Source organism: Gallus gallus, chromosome 19 (assembly GCF_016699485.2).
Source record: "Gallus gallus isolate bGalGal1 chromosome 19, bGalGal1.mat.broiler.GRCg7b, whole genome shotgun sequence".
NCBI classification, from domain to species: Eukaryota; Metazoa; Chordata; class Aves; order Galliformes; family Phasianidae; genus Gallus; species Gallus gallus.
Window position 1 is genome coordinate 7781043 of NC_052550.1, and position 17040 is coordinate 7798082.

The 17040-nt window shown below is 44.9% G+C and overlaps 3 protein-coding genes across 11 annotated transcripts in view; 2 read left to right on the forward strand and 1 right to left on the reverse strand.

Annotated features, from left to right (window-relative positions):
- Nucleotides 1–10193, forward strand: part of CLTC (clathrin heavy chain) — a 29497-nt gene extending 19304 nt beyond the window's left edge. The window contains exons 21-33 of one of the 2 annotated variants that reach the window (XM_015295663.4): nucleotides 263–455; nucleotides 916–1073; nucleotides 1266–1430; nucleotides 1522–1629; nucleotides 1751–1918; nucleotides 2089–2238; nucleotides 2507–2638; nucleotides 2806–2916; nucleotides 3597–3767; nucleotides 4077–4298; nucleotides 5417–5437; nucleotides 8391–8466; nucleotides 9183–10193. In XM_015295663.4, the coding sequence (XP_015151149.1) occupies nucleotides 263–455; nucleotides 916–1073; nucleotides 1266–1430; nucleotides 1522–1629; nucleotides 1751–1918; nucleotides 2089–2238; nucleotides 2507–2638; nucleotides 2806–2916; nucleotides 3597–3767; nucleotides 4077–4298; nucleotides 5417–5437; nucleotides 8391–8466; nucleotides 9183–9307 (1800 nt within the window). In that variant the 3' untranslated portion in view covers nucleotides 9308–10193. The remainder of the gene's footprint in view (nucleotides 1–262; nucleotides 456–915; nucleotides 1074–1265; nucleotides 1431–1521; nucleotides 1630–1750; nucleotides 1919–2088; nucleotides 2239–2506; nucleotides 2639–2805; nucleotides 2917–3596; nucleotides 3768–4076; nucleotides 4299–5416; nucleotides 5438–8390; nucleotides 8467–9182) is intronic. The other variant, NM_001080117.2, reaches the window with a different exon arrangement.
- A 1549-nt stretch (nucleotides 10194–11742) lies between these two features.
- On the reverse strand, nucleotides 11743–12876 carry PTRH2 (peptidyl-tRNA hydrolase 2). Its single transcript, NM_001040413.3, has 2 exons — nucleotides 12751–12876; nucleotides 11743–12400 (listed from the first exon to the last, which is right to left on the reverse strand). Exon 2 carries the CDS (start codon nucleotides 12379–12381, stop codon nucleotides 11866–11868), a length of 516 nt encoding a protein of 171 aa, NP_001035503.1. The 5' UTR covers nucleotides 12382–12400; nucleotides 12751–12876; the 3' UTR covers nucleotides 11743–11865.
- An 81-nt stretch (nucleotides 12877–12957) lies between these two features.
- Nucleotides 12958–17040, forward strand: part of VMP1 (vacuole membrane protein 1) — a 55996-nt gene continuing 51913 nt past the window's right edge. The window contains exons 1-2 of one of the 8 annotated variants that reach the window (XM_046902683.1): nucleotides 12958–14474; nucleotides 15754–15881. The gene's annotated coding sequence lies outside the window, so the exon portion shown is untranslated. Of the gene's footprint in view, nucleotides 14475–15678; nucleotides 17011–17040 lie in introns of those variants that run through there. The other 7 variants (XM_040650502.2, XM_415880.8, XM_046902682.1 and 4 more) reach the window with 7 other exon arrangements.

Sequence of the window (17040 nt, forward strand, 5' to 3'; positions counted from 1 at the left end):
ACTTTGGTACTTAAAACCAGTCAGCACCAAAAGCTGCTCTGTGTCACGTCCTATGAAGTAGAACCAGTATTCAGTGTGTATCCAATCCTCTACTAAAGGAAACTTCTTAAGCATAAGATCGTTAGTACTGTGTGCATTGTGTAGTGTTGTCTGTTTTTTAAAAGCAGCTGTGGTTTCACTGAAGAGCTATAATATGAAACACAGTTTTAGTATCTTGTAAAACTTAATAGATAGCGACTGATCATGGTAACCCTCTCTGTAGGTATTAATAGAGCACATTGGAAACCTGGATCGTGCGTATGAATTTGCTGAACGCTGCAATGAGCCTGCTGTGTGGAGTCAGCTGGCTAAAGCACAGCTTCAGAAAGGGATGGTAAAGGAAGCAATTGATTCATACATTAAAGCAGATGATCCTTCCTCGTACATGGAAGTTGTTCAAGCTGCCAATGCCAGTGGTATGATGAAGTTTAATATAAAACTTTGCTGTTTAACTTGCTTAGGTTTTTTTTTGCATGATCCATTGCTCAAACTGCAGTTCTGCCAAACCTATTTCTCGATGTAAGCAGAAGAATCTGATCCTTCAAAGACTGCCCTAAAGAAGGGTGGGAGAAGATACTGTACTGATTTTGTAGATAATTAGTTGTCTTATGGCTACCTCTTTTACATAGCTGGAGGCTTCTGTCAGAGCAGTTGCTTCTAAGGAGGTCTTTGCATGCAGTTAATACCAGAATTGACTCGATTGGGCCTGTCATAAACGGCCTTATCTAATGTAGCACATACAGTACAAAGGCTGGCCTTAATTGTTGGGGAATGTCTATTGAACTATTTATGGAAAGCTAGGTTGAGGTGGTAGTATAACTGAAGTGCCAGTGATCTCAGTGGTGAGAAGAAAACATTCTGAACTCTGTTTGATAGGAAACTGGGAAGAACTGGTGAAATATCTTCAGATGGCACGCAAGAAGGCCCGGGAATCATATGTGGAAACAGAATTAATCTTTGCTCTTGCTAAAACAAACCGTCTGGCAGAGCTAGAAGAATTTATCAATGGACCCAACAATGCACATATCCAGCAAGTGAGTGAGATTAATTTTCAGTTATGCTGCATCAGCAGTGGATGTTGTTGATAAAGTGGTGTTGGATCTTCTGTCTCTTTGGTTATGTAGGTCTTGAACCTTAAAGGCATTTCCATTTTGATAATAGCTTGAATGCTGTATGTTTTAAGTCTGACTGAACAGCTCTTATAACCTGGTTGTGCTCTCCTACAGGTTGGTGATCGCTGTTATGATGAAAAGATGTATGAAGCTGCTAAGCTGTTGTATAACAATGTGTCCAACTTTGGCCGTTTAGCCTCTACTTTAGTTCACCTGGGTGAATACCAGGCGGCTGTGGATGGTGCTCGGAAAGCAAACAGTACTCGCACGTGGAAAGAGGTAAACTTACTGCTTGAATAAGTCAAAGAACTCCAAAGCTCTAGCCTCTTCAGAGGCTTTTTGCAAGCTATAACACAATTGTCCTTTCCAGGTCTGCTTTGCTTGTGTTGATGGAAAAGAATTCCGCCTGGCCCAGATGTGTGGACTTCATATTGTAGTGCATGCAGATGAGTTGGAAGAGCTAATCAATTATTACCAGGTAATTAAGCTGACTGCTATTGTATAGACAAAGACTGCGTTGCCAGTAGAGAATTTAGACTAAAGCTGGCAATTAATCGGATTGATTCCTAATGTGAAACATCTCTAACTGTGTTTTTTAGGATCGTGGCTACTTTGAAGAGCTGATAACTATGTTGGAAGCAGCACTTGGACTTGAGCGAGCACACATGGGGATGTTTACAGAGTTAGCAATTCTTTACTCCAAGTTCAAACCACAGAAGATGAGGGAGCACTTGGAACTGTTCTGGTCCAGAGTCAACATCCCCAAGGTGAGATGCCTCAGACTTGTTAAACCTGAAACTTAAAACACATCTGTCAGGACTGTGTTTATCCTAGCTTTTGCAATAGCTTAAGTACTTAAGTACACTTAAGTACTGTTGGGTGCTGATAGCAATATATGTATATATTGATTGGAATTTCTAAAATGTTCTTTGCTTAGGTTCTGAGAGCTGCAGAACAAGCCCATCTCTGGGCTGAATTGGTGTTCTTATATGATAAGTATGAAGAATACGATAACGCCATAATCACAATGATGAATCACCCAACAGATGCTTGGAAGGAAGGACAATTCAAAGATATCATAACTAAGGTATTACTTTCCTAGTGGAAGGAGGTAAACTTTTAAACTTTATGTGCGCTTCCGTTCTTCACATGTAATCTGTTTAAAATTGAAAGTGCTTTGGTACTGCCCCATAATTTCAGAATAAGTCAACTACAGTAACTAAGAAGACTTCTAGAGACAGTCTTGCATTTGTGGCTTGGTTGTGCTGGAATGTCTTAAGGTTATGTCCATATTTCATTTGGATTCCTTTACAATCAAGCTTCTGCTGTTAATGTCTATCCTTGTTCATTTCTAGGTGGCCAATGTGGAGCTGTACTACAAAGCAGTTCAATTCTACTTAGAATTCAAACCTCTGTTGCTCAATGATCTGCTGATGGTACTGTCCCCTCGACTTGACCATACTCGTGCCGTCACCTTCTTCACAAAGGTACGTTTTCTACTACTCAGATCAAATAATGAGTTGCAATTGGAAAAGCCTTTAGCTATAGTAGCATTTTAAAACATTCTGCTACTTTGCTGCCTCTCAGAGAGGATGCTAAGGCGTGTCTCCCAAGAGTTACTGTGACTTAAGTTTATCTGTCTGCTTCCTTGAAGGTTAAACAGCTACCCCTGGTTAAACCTTACTTGCGCTCTGTTCAAAATCACAACAACAAATCAGTGAATGAGTCCCTGAACAACCTCTTCATTATTGAAGAAGACTACCAGGTATGTATTGTTTCAAAAGGGTAGTCTCAGAAACAGAAATGGATTTGTGTTGTGTGATTCAAAACAGAAGGATCTACTTGTGAACTTCAGACGAGTTCTGTTCAAGCTGGCTTCTGTGTCAGTATTAACCTGGTGTTCTAAGTCTGTCTTTAATGTTTAGAAACACAGCTTTCTCTCTTGTTTTCAGTAGGTTTGGCCTGCTTGCTGTTAACCTACATTCCTTAAGTGTATTGTGACTTCAAGCAGGGCCAGCAGCGGCTAGGGAAGGATTAAGTGAAGAGCTGTCAGTGGCTTCTTGGGAGCTTTCTGGGTTATTCCTACTGAGGAGAGTGGCAGATTTCTACTTTGAGTGTTACAGATCTAGCTTTTATTTTAAGAAAACAATGGATGCTAAAGAAAGAATTTGAAGAAAGGTCAAACAGTTATGTCTAGCTTTTGTACTGTCTGTAGCCCGTACAGTAGATATTCAGTCTCTTAATCTCAGCAATCACTACTGAAAAGTTTAAACTGGAATACTTTGAACTCCATGTGTGTCAAATGCCAGCTTGTCCAAAAAATGTAGATCTTTCTGCAGGTCTAGTTAGAGTACTTTATCTTAGAATTGCAAACAGAGAACTAAGATATATGGAAAATAATTGCATCTTTGAGGATGTGAGTAACTTTTGTTGTTCTTGACTCAGGCCCTTAGGACTTCTATAGATGCTTATGACAACTTTGACAACATTTCTCTTGCTCAACGTTTGGAGAAGCACGAGCTGATAGAGTTCCGAAGGATTGCTGCATATCTGTTCAAAGGAAACAATCGCTGGAAGCAGAGTGTGGAGCTCTGTAAGAAAGACAGACTGTATAAGGTAAGACACATATGCAGATCTGCTTTAGTATACTTGCCTTATTTGGAGTCTTTCAACTGACTCCCAAACTCTCAAATTTGCTCTCTCTCAACTTTCCAGTCCAGCTGCATCTGTTTGGATGCCACTAGGTGGTGCCTCTCAGTACTCTTGCTAATCTGGCAAATCTTGCTGTAGAATTCTTGGAAAAAAATTGTAGAATGCCTCTTCTCTACTAATGTCAGTAAGAAGTTGCAGCTTAGTTAAATGCCACATCCATGTCAGTGAGTGTACCGTGGTACATCAAGCTAACCAGTCTCTCTCCTCTTGCAGGATGCAATGCAGTATGCTTCAGAATCCAAAGATACTGAGTTGGCAGAAGAATTGTTGCAGTGGTTCTTGCAGGAGAACAAGAAAGAATGTTTTGGTGCTTGTCTCTTTACCTGCTATGATCTTTTAAGGCCTGACGTTGTCTTGGAAACAGCATGGAGGCACAACATCATGGACTTTGCCATGCCATACTTTATTCAGGTCATGAAGGAATACTTGACCAAGGTAAGAGCAGGTGCTTCTCCACCACTGAAAGCTTGTTAGTCACTGTGGTGCGTATGCCTTGAGACTGTCTGCTTGCTACTAACATCGATATATGGGCTTTGTCAAACGTCTGTCTGTCCATGTCCACACTTATTTTTCAGTCCATCTGGGGAGAGACTTCGCCCTCTAAGAGACTGAAACATTTGCAGACTCCACCCTTTCTACCAGTTGCAGAACATGCATCAGTAGTATTTGCCTGACCATGGGCAGTGTCCTAAGTAGCTCCAGGATTCAGGCTTTTTTATGTGCCATGTCAATTGGAAATCCCAACAGGGAATAAGCTAACTAAATTCTAGACTGTATACTAAAAAACTTTATTATAGCTAGAACTCGAGTTAACTTTGTCTGCTGTGCATTTAACTTTAAAACATGGCTCTGATGCTTAATGACACTAACTATCTGTTTGACTCAACTCTTGCTTGAAGTTGCATTAGGATGGCAAAAATGCTTGGTAGTGTTCTGACAGACTTGAACCAGATTAGTCACAGCTAAATGCTAGCTGTCACTTGCAAAATTTGTCCTGCTGAAGCTGTTAGTGTATGTTATTGGATAAAATAGCCTAAATCCCTTAATGTTCAAAACTCTATTCTATGAGAAGTAAAAATTTAGTTCAGTGCTTGAGTCAATGAAGTCCCCAGTGCCTGTTTGCCTAGTAGACTTGCCTGGCTGTTACACATGGAGGCGGGACTCTGCAGTCCTATAGAAATCTGCTATCCTTAAGTGCTGTACTTTGGGGGAGGTGGGAGCTATCGAAGCAATAATGTTGCTTATCAGATATGCCTGATGTACTGAGGTAATACTAGGCCTCTCTTGGGACTAGTAGTCCTGGAGTAGGATTCTTAGATTAAAACGTGACCTTCTGAAAGGTTAGGTTATAATTCTAGTTAGCTAATGAAATCAATGCAGTACAACCTGGCAACAAGCAGAGCTGCCTTTTTAAAGCAGATACTTCTGGTGTATCTTTATTTTCACTCTCCTGTACCTTAATTATTTCTTCCCTGACACTTTTGTTTCTACCTCTTATATGCTAAATATGGAATTTGATTTTTCTAAGCTGCACCTTCTGAATTCCTTTGCAGGTTGATGCAATAAAGGAAAAGGTGAAAGTTGATTCTTGTTTTCCATCTTTAAGTCTGGAGGACTAAGTCTAAGGATTCTGCATGAGTTTTTTTTCTTTCCTACGTTTATTACACTGCTGCTACTGCTTTTTCCCCAAACAAAATATCACTAAAGCATATGCAAATCGTTTAACTTTATGAGTAGCTAGTACAGTAGGACAAAAGTAGATTCATTGCTACTAATAAGCTAATAGAACCTCAGGAAGGGTGTACAGGTGATCAGCTGGATCACAGTCAAACTGATAAAGGGATCAACAAATATTGCTATCTGACTGCCAAACTTGCCAGAAGAATGACCTACAGTAAGGAACAATTAAGTCTCGTCAACTGTCTCTGAGCCATAAATCAATATAGCATTTGCTGGTTACAAGGACTGTGATCCAGTTTCTGATCTCTTGACCATTACTAATGTGTGCTGACAGTAGGCAGAATAGATACTAGCTGCTTCAGAAGAGACTCTTCCTCATTCAGGTGTCCAGTTCTTATGGTGCTAGTTTAATTCACATGGTGCTCTAGATCCTGTAGTAACTTAAAACCTCAGCTTTTAGACCAAGTCTGTGGTTCCCTTCCCTGTAGTAAATTTCTTGTAGTTGTGCAAAAAGAAACAAGACTGCCTTCCAAGCTCTTCAGCTTCATTAAATTTCTTTTGCTACCTGTTTAAAAAAAAAAGAAAAAAAGAAAAAGAAAGTAATTGCTCTTCTGAGGCTACTCTGGGACTTGCCTTCTGCTATGCAATGTTGCCCCTCCTAAGGGTAATCTCTAAGGCTTCTGTCCATCTTCTTCTGTACAAATACCTCTTCAATTCTCCTTAAAACCAGCCCAAGTTTTAGTTTTCCATTAACGTGGTTGAGCAAAGGGCAAACAAACTGACAAATGGCTTCAAGATGGACTATGTGTAAACTGCTTCTTGTGATGAGATGGCTGTAAATACACCACTGGAACTCAAGGCTAACCTGACTAAAATGCGTAGTGTAAGGTCCTTCAGCAGCTAGTAAGTGAGGCAGTAAGAAAGCGTGTGTGTGAAAAAAGGTAATTGAACTGCAGTGTTTGCATAAACTACGCATGTGTAGCAGTCATTGCAATTACATCCCACTATCCTTAAGCTACAAGGCATTGCTGTGGGCTGCGTGTGGTTTTTTGGGGGGAGCCTGTATGGCAGTCATCTTCAGACCTCACTCCTGCTTCAGTACTTTTGCCTCTTTTTCATGCACACATAACACAATAACATTGAATGCATGTTACTTTTCCTCTGCAGCTTATTTGCAGTCCCTGTGGAAAAGCCTTTTAAACAATCTTGTAACAAGTGTGTTAGGGTACTGAACCTGATGAAGCTCAAGCAAGTGCTGTAAGAACCATCCTGCAGGCTGGTTACAGACTTGTTCTTGGAGTTGTTTGTTTAACTTTGAGGAGAGGCATCAAAACTGGGTCAAAAATGCATGGAATGTCCTGGGCTGGAGGCTTTCCAAGTGTATGTAAACCAAAAGCCTCTGCTGATTAGCAATCTCTGCACATTCTCCTTGGATCTGCATCTCTAAACTTGTGCTTTTATGTTCACTGTGGTGCTATTTGAGCTAAAACCAGTGCAGTTCTCAGCACAGTTTCTGGAAATGAGTCTTAAAGGATACACTCATGCACTTTGACAACAGCAAGCCAGATACCGGTGTGAGACAACAAAAAGGCTTGCCATGGAAGCCAGATCAATGAATGAACTCAAAGCTCAGGGCTTACGCCACTTCCTGGAGTAATGCCTCTAACTGAGGTTACAAATTAACAGGTTTAAGGAAGATATGTTGTAACTTGCAGTTAAGAAAGAAGAAAGCTGTTAGTGCTGCCTGCAGGTAATTGCTAAGGGAGCACATTTACACTGAAATCTGTTCAACTCGTGGATGTTGTAACTGAACACGTAATGCTGACCCTGTGTAAGTACAGGAGGACCCATCTTCAAGCTCCTTTATTAAGGACACACGAAATGAAAGACTAATCTGGTTTGCGAGTTGTCTTACTGTTTTACAAAGTAATTGGCGTGATTGTTTCTGACTTCACTCTAAATCTTATCTCTCAGGTAAAATGTCAGTACCTAATTTGTATGGTTTTAGTTTCAGGGCCTGCCTTAGACCGTAGCCATGCTGAGTTTCCTGGTATCTGTTTTAGTAGCAAACGATACTTCACTGCAGAAGTTTCTTCTCTTCCTTTTTGTAGGGGTGGGCTAACAGCACAATCCCACTTGCTGTGCAGCAGAGTAAAGCTGGCTAGTCTTGTCCTGTTATTGTGTGTAAAGCTCGCACAATATTTGTTGAATATCTGTGGGTTTAGGCTGACTGCCACACAGTTCTAGAGTGGAAAAAAGCAAGTCTTATACACATGCATTCTCTGCATTTGAACTTAAATTGCATGAGTGAATGGGTTTGGAAAGTGAAATCTTGAGGCTCAAGTGACATGTCGGATGCTATTGCAGTCTGCTCCATACAAATACCAACTTCAGATTACTTTGCCTCAACGTTATATTCAGGGAACCATCTCCAGGTCTGAACGCTGTCCTAGCAGTTGCTCCAGCACCAAAGATCTCCAGCTGACACCGTGCCAAATTCTGAGTTTCTGACTTCAGGCTGTTGGTTTGGAGCAGTTGGAGCAACGGTCATTGATGAGCTTACTGATGTCAAAGTAGCTCTAGTCCAGTATGGGACCTTTCATACAGAGCTTCAGCCTGGAGCCACTTTCAATGAAGTTCCACAAATCCCTCAATTAAGGGTTTTTTTCAGGAAACGGACAATCTTGACTGCACCAGTACCAACATTGCTACTTGAATTGATCTGAATTTGTAAATGGTCTCCTTTTCTTGATGGGTGTTAACATACCACTAAGGCTTTTCCACTTCTCTGCCATGAATAAGTACCTCATCTAGAGGAGTTGTTTTAATTGTTGGTCTCGATTCCAGGTGGATAAACTGGATGCATCAGAGTCCTTGAGAAAGGAAGAGGAGCAAGCTACTGAAACACAACCTATTGTTTATGGTAATATTTTGGTTCATGTGTTGTTGATATAAAAGCCAAATATATTACACTTCTTTATTTTCTTCCAAGAAATGTTCTTCATGTGAAAGCAAGTCTTAAGGAAATGTGTTCTGAAGTACAACTGCAGTACTGCTGCTGAGCCTGTATGGGCACTACAGGATTTAAGACTGTCACGTCCCATTGTGGAAATGTTTTCTTGAGGGAAGTAGTGTGGGAGCTGTCCAAGAAGAGCATTAGTTAGATCTTGCTATTTATTATCTTGGGTATTCATATCCAGATTATTCCACTGATTCTAATTAATTACAAATAGGAATTCTAACAAGTGATAAAGGAGCCTTCGGTCTACAGCTGGCACCTCCAATCACTGCATCCTGAAGCAGTGTGATAATTGTGGGCTGTTATCTGTAAAGCCACTGGGTGTGATGTTTCAAGACCTAGCTCTGAGTACTAAACCGATGAGTAGTTTGATCTGTGCTCACTCCAAAGCAAAAAAAAAAAATCTCATACCAGTGTTCCTTTAGGCATGCTTAGCAGTTGAGCATCTGACCATCTGAGATCTTTGGGGGAAATATCCATTCCAGCTGCTGAAGACTCTAAGCCAGTCATAGGGAGTTATTGTTGGACACACAGCAGTCAAAAGGGAAGCTGTAGGAATTCCATCAGAGCTGTCAGTACGTAGCAGTAAAGGTGGAACTTCTGTCTGTTCTGTCTTCCAGGTCAGCCACAGCTCATGTTGACAGCAGGACCCAGTGTTGCAGTTCCTCCACAAGCACCTTTTGGCTATGGTTACACTGCACCACCATATGGGCAACCGCAGCCAGGCTTTGGGTACAGCATGTAAGGTGCAGCACAAGTCTGTTTGGAGCTAGCATATTTTCTTACTGAAACTCCACCGTCCCTCCCCGCTTTAACTCATAACAGGGAAAAAGCAAAGAGTTCTGCCTCGTGTTCTTGTAACCTTTATTTCATGAAGGACTGTTTTTTCTAGCGCAAACTATTTGAATCACTTATGTTAAATCTTTTTCACATTCCATGTCATTTAGACTTTACTTTAAAAGGGGGAATAGTTTAAACGACTTTGTTCAAGTGGGCTTTTGCAGGACTGCTTATTACCATTAAGTCTATTGTGAAGATTCTGATTTGCACTCTATAGTGTTAAACTCTAATATTGAATCTTAAGTTCATCGTATGTGAGCAGCTTACAGTATGTACTGTCTATTCTAAATGCATTTAAGTCTCACTGTATATTCAGAGAAAGCTGAAGTGAAGATACTTGTATTTGACCTTGCAAGACTGCTGACAGAGACAACACTAATCAGCATATCCTACCCTGGTTGGATTGCATAGCTCTAAAAGAATTTTAAATGCATACAGACAACCTTGCCTGACTTAAAAATGAGTAAAAGTTTTTCCTTAACCTATGCAGGTTTTTCCAGTTATGCATATAGAAAATGCTAGTGTCTTTTTGCTCACTCCATATGTAACAGATGACCTTATGTTGTGCTGTATCCTGTGCTTTTGTGGGACATTCCATTCAGGAACAGAGCACCATGATTCCAATCTGTGTATTTACTAACCCTGCCCTGAGGTTTGTGTATGTTGGATATTGTGGTGTTTTAGATCACTGTTTTGAGTGTACAGAAGAGAGAATTCAAGCATATTGCTGTTCAGTTTTGTTTGTGCAATTTGAAATTACTCAATTTAAAAATAAATTACTGGACTGTGGACATGCTGCATAGTAGTAGCTTCACTTTACTGTTTTCATAAAGGACCTTCAACCTCAAACCAAGTATTACAGTGCTAGTAGTATGGGGCATACAGGTGCATACACTTAAGGGTAGGAGGGGCCATTAGAATAGCAGCAATGGAGACCATGAGTGGTGTCTTGCACTGAGGGGATAATACAAGAAAATACATAATGCTTTTTCTATAGAAAGATTATGCCAGACAGAAGAGAATAGCACTTTTCAGTAGTGGGCTGCATTGTGGTCAACTGCAGCATCTTTGACCAGATGATACATTAGGATTGTAGTAGGGTGTGTCAGTTAAATTGAGATTATGTTCTAGGTATGTAAGTTGCCTTAAATATATTTAGCTTCAAATAAAATGGACTTAAATGTTTCTCTATGAATACTGTCATATTTGAGTGTAATGGACATTAGAGCATTGACCGTATTAGAGCTGTAGACACTTCTGTCTCTTAACCAGGAGCTGTTGTCAATATCAGGTTCCCGATTTGAGGCTCAGTCTGCTTCCTGCTTGCTCACGTGAGCTTTGGTTGTACTGGGTGTCAGTTGAGCAGAGGTAGAACCTATGCACCAGTGTGATTTTAACTCTGTCCAGTTAAATCCCAAAATAGAGCACTTCCTGAAGTCCTATCTTACTGAGGATTAGTAGCTCCTCAGAGGTCAAAGTTAGTTCCTATAGGATGAGCTGTTTATGTGTGGGTAACTCCCAACACATTGGCTGAATTGAGGACACTGACCTGCCTCTGTGCAGCTTCCTACAGATGCAGAAGCTGCACAGCCTCATCCAGAAAGGAGTGCAGCTTGCATCCTCCCTTAAGAGCCAGTAAACACTTCTAAAGCACTGAGCTGCAAACCCTGTTTAACTTGTTCAGTCTCATACCAGTTACAAGGTATTGCATCAGCTGCCATATTAGAAACAACACAGTAATTTAGCTACAGCTCTCTCCATCTGAGTGGGGCAATCTTCAGCTGCTTCAGGATGTAGCCTTCTCTGCATTAAAGAATGTGTCTTTCAAAAAAGCAAACAAAACCCCAACAAAACTCATGCACAGGAAAGGGTGGAGCGGAAACTTATTTTTAGCACAAGCCCCATTCACTTATGCCCTCCTTGGAGCTGCTGTTCAGCCAATAGACCTCACGCAATGCAAAATGCTCAATCCACTGCATGAGTTTTAAAAATACTGGATTCCTTTTGGGTAGTAAAACTACCAGCTCTACTTTTCCTAGCTCCACCAACCCTACAATCATAGAATGGCCTGGGCTGAAAAGGACCACAATGCCTCATCCAGTTCCAACCCCCTGCTATGTGCAGGGTTGCTAACCAGCAGACCAGGCTCCCAGAGCCACATCCAGCCTGGCCTTGAATGCCTGCAGGGATGGGGCATCCACAGCCTCCTTGGGCAACCTGTTCAGTGCATCACCACCCTGTGTGTGAAAACCTGCCTCCTAATATCTTCTTTCCCACTTCAGAATGCAATACACAAGCTAGAAAAAACTCATTAACGGTATGAAACTTTGCAAATTTACATCTTTTACAAAAAATGGTAACTTTATTTCTACTGGAAGAACACACTGAAAAACCCCAAATCTGGGATTTTATCCCTTCAGCACTCATCTATACGGGTGCGCTCAAATTCTTTGGTTCCCCAGCTCAGAAGAGTTTTAGATGACCAGAAACTTTATCTATGACATCAGCAGGTCCCGGCCCGATCCCCAGGACGGTCTGGGAGCCTGGCGCTATCTGAGTGCGGCCGGCATCCTGTACTAAGCTCACAGTCAGTCCCAGGCGCTTGGCGTCAATCAGGAGCTGAATCAGAGTCTCTTCATCGGGAGCTTTGAGGACCACCTTGGGCTGCCCGCAGTACTCCCACTGCTTCAGGAGCTCGGGGTTCCTCCTTTGAATTTGCTTGTAGGCGGAAACGGCCGCGTGGGAACACTGCGCCGCTACTTTACCTTTCCCCATCTTCAGATCGTTGCGGACGATCAGCACCATCTTGAACTCTCCCGACTCCCCCATGACGTTGGCTTCTGTCCCACAGCTGCCGGCGGACGCCGCCATGGCGCGGTGCTGCCTCAGAAACCGCCCGCGGATGCCCCATCCCAGGCACACACCGCAGGCGACCCCCGCCAGGATGCTGAGGAAGCCGGGCTTGGAGAGGTAATCCATGGCGGCTTTAGAAGAGGGGCTATGGAGAAAGACAGAGCTTATCGCGATCGGGGCAACTGGTAATCGAGAGGTCGTAACTGCTAACAAGCGATTCCCTTTTCAGGCAGCGAGAACGGTCACAGCACGCGGCCTTCCCCTGCCTCCCCAGCGCCCAAATGCCACGGGCGGTGCTGCACAACTTCCGCAGTGATTCGGGAAGCAGAGCCCCTACGCGACGTGCAACGCGGTGACAGAGCACCGCAGCGTCACCGGCCTCACCGAACCGGAGAGATTCGAGGCCGACGAATGAAAGAAGGGCGACACAGGCCGGGTTCTCTCAGGGCCCTTACGAGGGTCCGGCCCGGCCCGGCCCCGCCCCGCCCCGCTCACCTGCCGCCTCCGCGCGCCCACCACGCTGCTGCCGCCCCGCTGCCGCCCGGAGGTGACGCCACGGCCGCGCGCCAACGACGACCAACACACCTCCCGCCTCCGCTCAGCAGCGGCCCGGAGAAAGGAGCGCGGCGCGCCGGAAGTTACGCACTCACCGACTTCCGGTAGGAGGAGGGCAAGAGGCGGGCTGGCTCCGCCCCTACTTCCGGGTTGGCCCGGGCCCAGCGGGAGCAGCCGGAGCGCGGCGTGGTGAGTGCGGAGCGGCGGGACGGCGCGACACGGGACAGGACAGTGTACTGCTCGGCTTTCGGGGCGGCTCTCTGCCGGGTGAGGGTCTGCCTTCATCGCGCTCGCGGCGGCACCGGCACCGCTTCCTCGTGGTGCCCCTCAGCGCTGCGGCCGCCCGGCTCCGCTCCCCTCAGGCCCGAGCCCCGAGCTCTCGTCTCTATGGCGACAGCTCCCCCTCAGAGAGGTGCTGCGGCGCAGCGCCCGACGGCTCTCAGGGACCGGGGCAGCCCTCAGAGGGCCCTGTGGGGAGCGGCCCCGCCGCGCTGTGCCGGCCCGGGGCCGGTGGAGGGATGGGAGCGGCCCGGGAGGGGCCCAGGTGGGGTCCGAGAGAGCCCGAGAGGCCGCGGAGGTGCGGGGTTGGAGGCGGCAGGCGGTGTTGCGGGCAGCTCCTCGCCGGTCCGCTTGGGATCTGCGCGTCTCGTTGGGTAAAAGCGCGGCAACCCTGTGACAGAATCATCCTATGACAGAATCGCCCGGTGCCGTCCCGAGGGACGGTGAGTGATGACACAGGGAGAAATCCATCCTTTGAGCTGCGAAGGGTCGAATTCTGATGGTCTTTACTTGCTTCCCAGCGGAGATGTGCTCGGCTCCCCTGGTGGACTGCCCTCCCTGTCGTCCGCCTCCCCCCCCCCCCCCCGTTATCTGTTATCTCCATTCCCAGAGCACAGCAGTGCCCTGTCCTGCCGGCTTGGTTGGGTAGGCCCACATCCCTGAGGTGTCTCAGCGTTACCTTCTGTTGATGGAAGTTAATGTTCCCGTGTGTTTGCCTGGTTCTTAGCTTTCTGTCTGATGGCAGCTGATGATGGCAGAAGGTACTGAGCAATAAGGCTCCTGCTTTCTTCCAGTTCTGTTGCTCAGACGTTTCGACAAGTCATGTAGGTGACCTGAAGGAAGGATTGCTGTGTGTGTCACTGTGTGTGACAGTGGCGGTTGATCTGCAAAGTGCCATGAAAGCAGGTTATGTGCCTTGAGCTGCGTGTGTGAAACATCCTCAGGGTCCTCTCCTGCCCTTGTTCTCTCTGCTCTGCCAACAAGTGGGTATCCTGGTTTAGTTCACATCAATTACATGGCTTGAGTGCTCTGAGGTTGGGAGGTGGTGTGACATTACCCTTTGATGCCTTGGAGCGTATGAAAAAGGCTTCATAATGACATTCCTCTTTCTTTTAGCCCATTGTTTTTACAGCAGGGAATGGACTTTGTCATTATTGTTATTCCTTATTGGCAGTAGGTAATCAAAGATTACTTCATCCTTTGTTTTCAGATGAGAGATTGAACAAACACATTTCCAGTTGTGCAACGGGTGGTTAGTGCTACTTGCTAGTTTAAGCTCAGCTTCTTGTCCTACTTAGCAATGAAATTAGTGGGACTCGTAACCTCTGTGGGAAGGGAGAGGAGAGCACTCATTGGCTTTGAAGTGGGAACCGGGAATGGGAAAGGTGAGTGTGCTGGGAGCAGGGGGTGCCCTTCTGGCTGGCAACTTTGCCATGTCCACTTCAGAGCTTTCTGAGTTGCTGTCTTTGAATGCCTTTTCAATCTGTCATAGCTGTTTCTGAATGCACTGTGTGAATACCACTTGTTAAAATGTCTTAATTCGTATTTTGGGGTCTCTTTGGTTTTTTTTTTTTCCTCCTTAATAAGTTCTATTTTTAAAACGAAATGATTATTCCCGATCTGTAGTAGGAGAAGGCTGTCTTTTTCAGGTACAACTGTGATGAGAAATTATCACCTCCAGTTAGAACTTTAGCTCCAGCTGACTGGAGAAGTGTCAGCTGCCTGGACTTTGCTGTTCCAGGAGGATGAAGGGTGCAGCCTCAGGGCTGTTGCAACACCATGCAGTTGCTGTAGCAAGTTGGAAGCACAGCCATGGGGTTTGGTGCCACACTGACCAGGCAGACCTGGGGAACAATGCAGGCTGATGGCTAGGTCAGTGTGTTTTGGAGCTGTAGAAAGACTATTCTCTCCACTTACAAGGCTCAGAGTCAAGCTCTGTGGTTCACATTACAGGCAGGGTGTTCTTACTGGATAGCAGAGGCAGCCCTAGCATGACCTGTACTGGTTCTTTTAGTCTCTAACTCCGGGTGCTTTCCTAGCTGCAGTCTAGCAGGCATTCTGTTCTGTGCAGGTGTGTTTCCCTGTGGCAGTGACCTTCCTTTCCTCTCTGGCAGCCTGTCCACAGAGAGCTGTGACACTGCCAGCATGTGTGTGTGCGTGGCACCCCTACAGCTTGTTCGACTTAACGTTAAACCATTCTTTCCTAACAAGATGTTCCAAAATCTTTTTGGAAAAGTAGAAATTTGATCTCTAAATTGTAACATTACACTTTTTGTAATTTCCTCTGGCTAGGAATTGGAAAATAGGTCTGGTGTACAGAGGCATAACCCACAAAAAGGAAACCCGTGGTCTTTAACTGAATTACTTGCTCTTTCCTTTGAGAGATTAAGCTATTTTAGTTAGAAGAATGTTTTTTTTTCGTATGGGAATAAATGTACTCCTATCAAAGTAGCCCATTATAGCCGTATCTGTGGAGACTTTGTACATCTCTCAGATGTGTCCTCATTTACTTTAATTGAATGCTTCCCATGAGCGTTAAAGGGCTGGAAAAATAAAGTAGTTACTTTTTATATTTTCCGTGGCTTTCAGGAGGGTTATTAACCTTCAGGTTGGTGGAGCCTGTCAGCCCCGTATCACGTGGTGAGCAGCACTGTCTCTCTGTAGGGAAGGAACGTTTGGAAGAGCCCTCAGTTTGGACTTGAATGCCTCCAAAGCTGAGGACGTAGTTGTTCCACTGGCTTCAAAGGCAGAAGAAGTGGTGAAGAGTGGCACAGTTTCCCGGAGCCGAAGGGGTATGTAATGCTTTGCTTTGAGACCGGTGTCATCCCTTGTTTAAAGGTGGTGGTGCGCAGGCAGTCTGCCTGCTGCAGGAAGGTGCTCTCAAGCCATTGCTGTGCCAAGGAACTGTGAACGTAATCCCTGTGTAAACCACTGCCTTTGTTGGGGTGTTTGATATCTGAAAGGAGTCTGTGAAAGCCCAGCTTTTTGTTCTTTGTTTTCTTATTGTGATTGAAGAGCGGGGAGGCTGGTGGAGAAGAAATCATTATCAGAAAAGTTGAGGAGAAGGAAGAGGCAGAATATTGGCTGGGCTGGAGCACATGGCTTAACATGCAAGACATGAGAAAAGGCAGAAAGTGGTGTGCTGCTGGGGTGTGTTGGGGGACATCAGCAGAACTCTAACCATGGTTCCAGCAGCTGAGTGACTTGTAGCTGACAGGGAGGAGAGTCAGGGCTCCAGGGTTCTGCAGGGGGAGAAGTGGTGAGAATTAGGGATTCAGACACCATGTGGGAAGGCAGTGAGATCACCAAGTAAGCGTCACAGCTTCCTTGCTGTTGTTCCAAAGCCATAGAAAGGAGTCCTCAAAGCATCCTTAGTGCAGAAGTAAGGATAGTCGGCTCCTGCCGGCACCCAGCTGCCTCATCTTGAGCTCTTTCCTTTGACGTAAGTGCACCAGCACAGAGCAACCTCCAAACAGCAGGAAGAAGGGACTTCTGTCCTCTCTGATCACAGAGTGCAGAACTTGCAGTGCCTCATGCTCTTATGCTCCAATAGCTCGTTATGCTTTCTTGCTCTGACACTGCAGCACCAGTCACAGCCTCGATAAGCCCCTCTCATTGGCCAGTTTACGTTTTGCCCAGCGATAATTGTCTTTTTGTGCTTCGTGTTATGGATTGCACTAGGGCTGAATAATGCATTGTGGGCTGTTTGTTCAGCCCCACAAAGAAGTTCTGTGTGACTGCAGCTCTGACACAACAACAGTTCAAAGTTGTTTTCCTCACTCTTTTAAATAGTTTATATCTATGTTTGCTGGTAACTGTTCAGTGCACCGGGTTTATTTCTTTTTGGATGTGAGCTGTGGGTCTCTTCAGGGTTCGTGAGGAGTGATGGCCTGTTTAGCAGCTGGGACATGATCTTCTTTGGTGAGCTTTCATAGGTTTGGTGTGGATATG

Bases quoted from the DNA above. Each gene is read 5' to 3' on its own strand.
- PTRH2 (NM_001040413.3), bottom strand. From the start codon at position 12,381: ATGGATTACCTCTCCAAGCCCGGCTTCCTCAGCATCCTGGCGGGGGTC.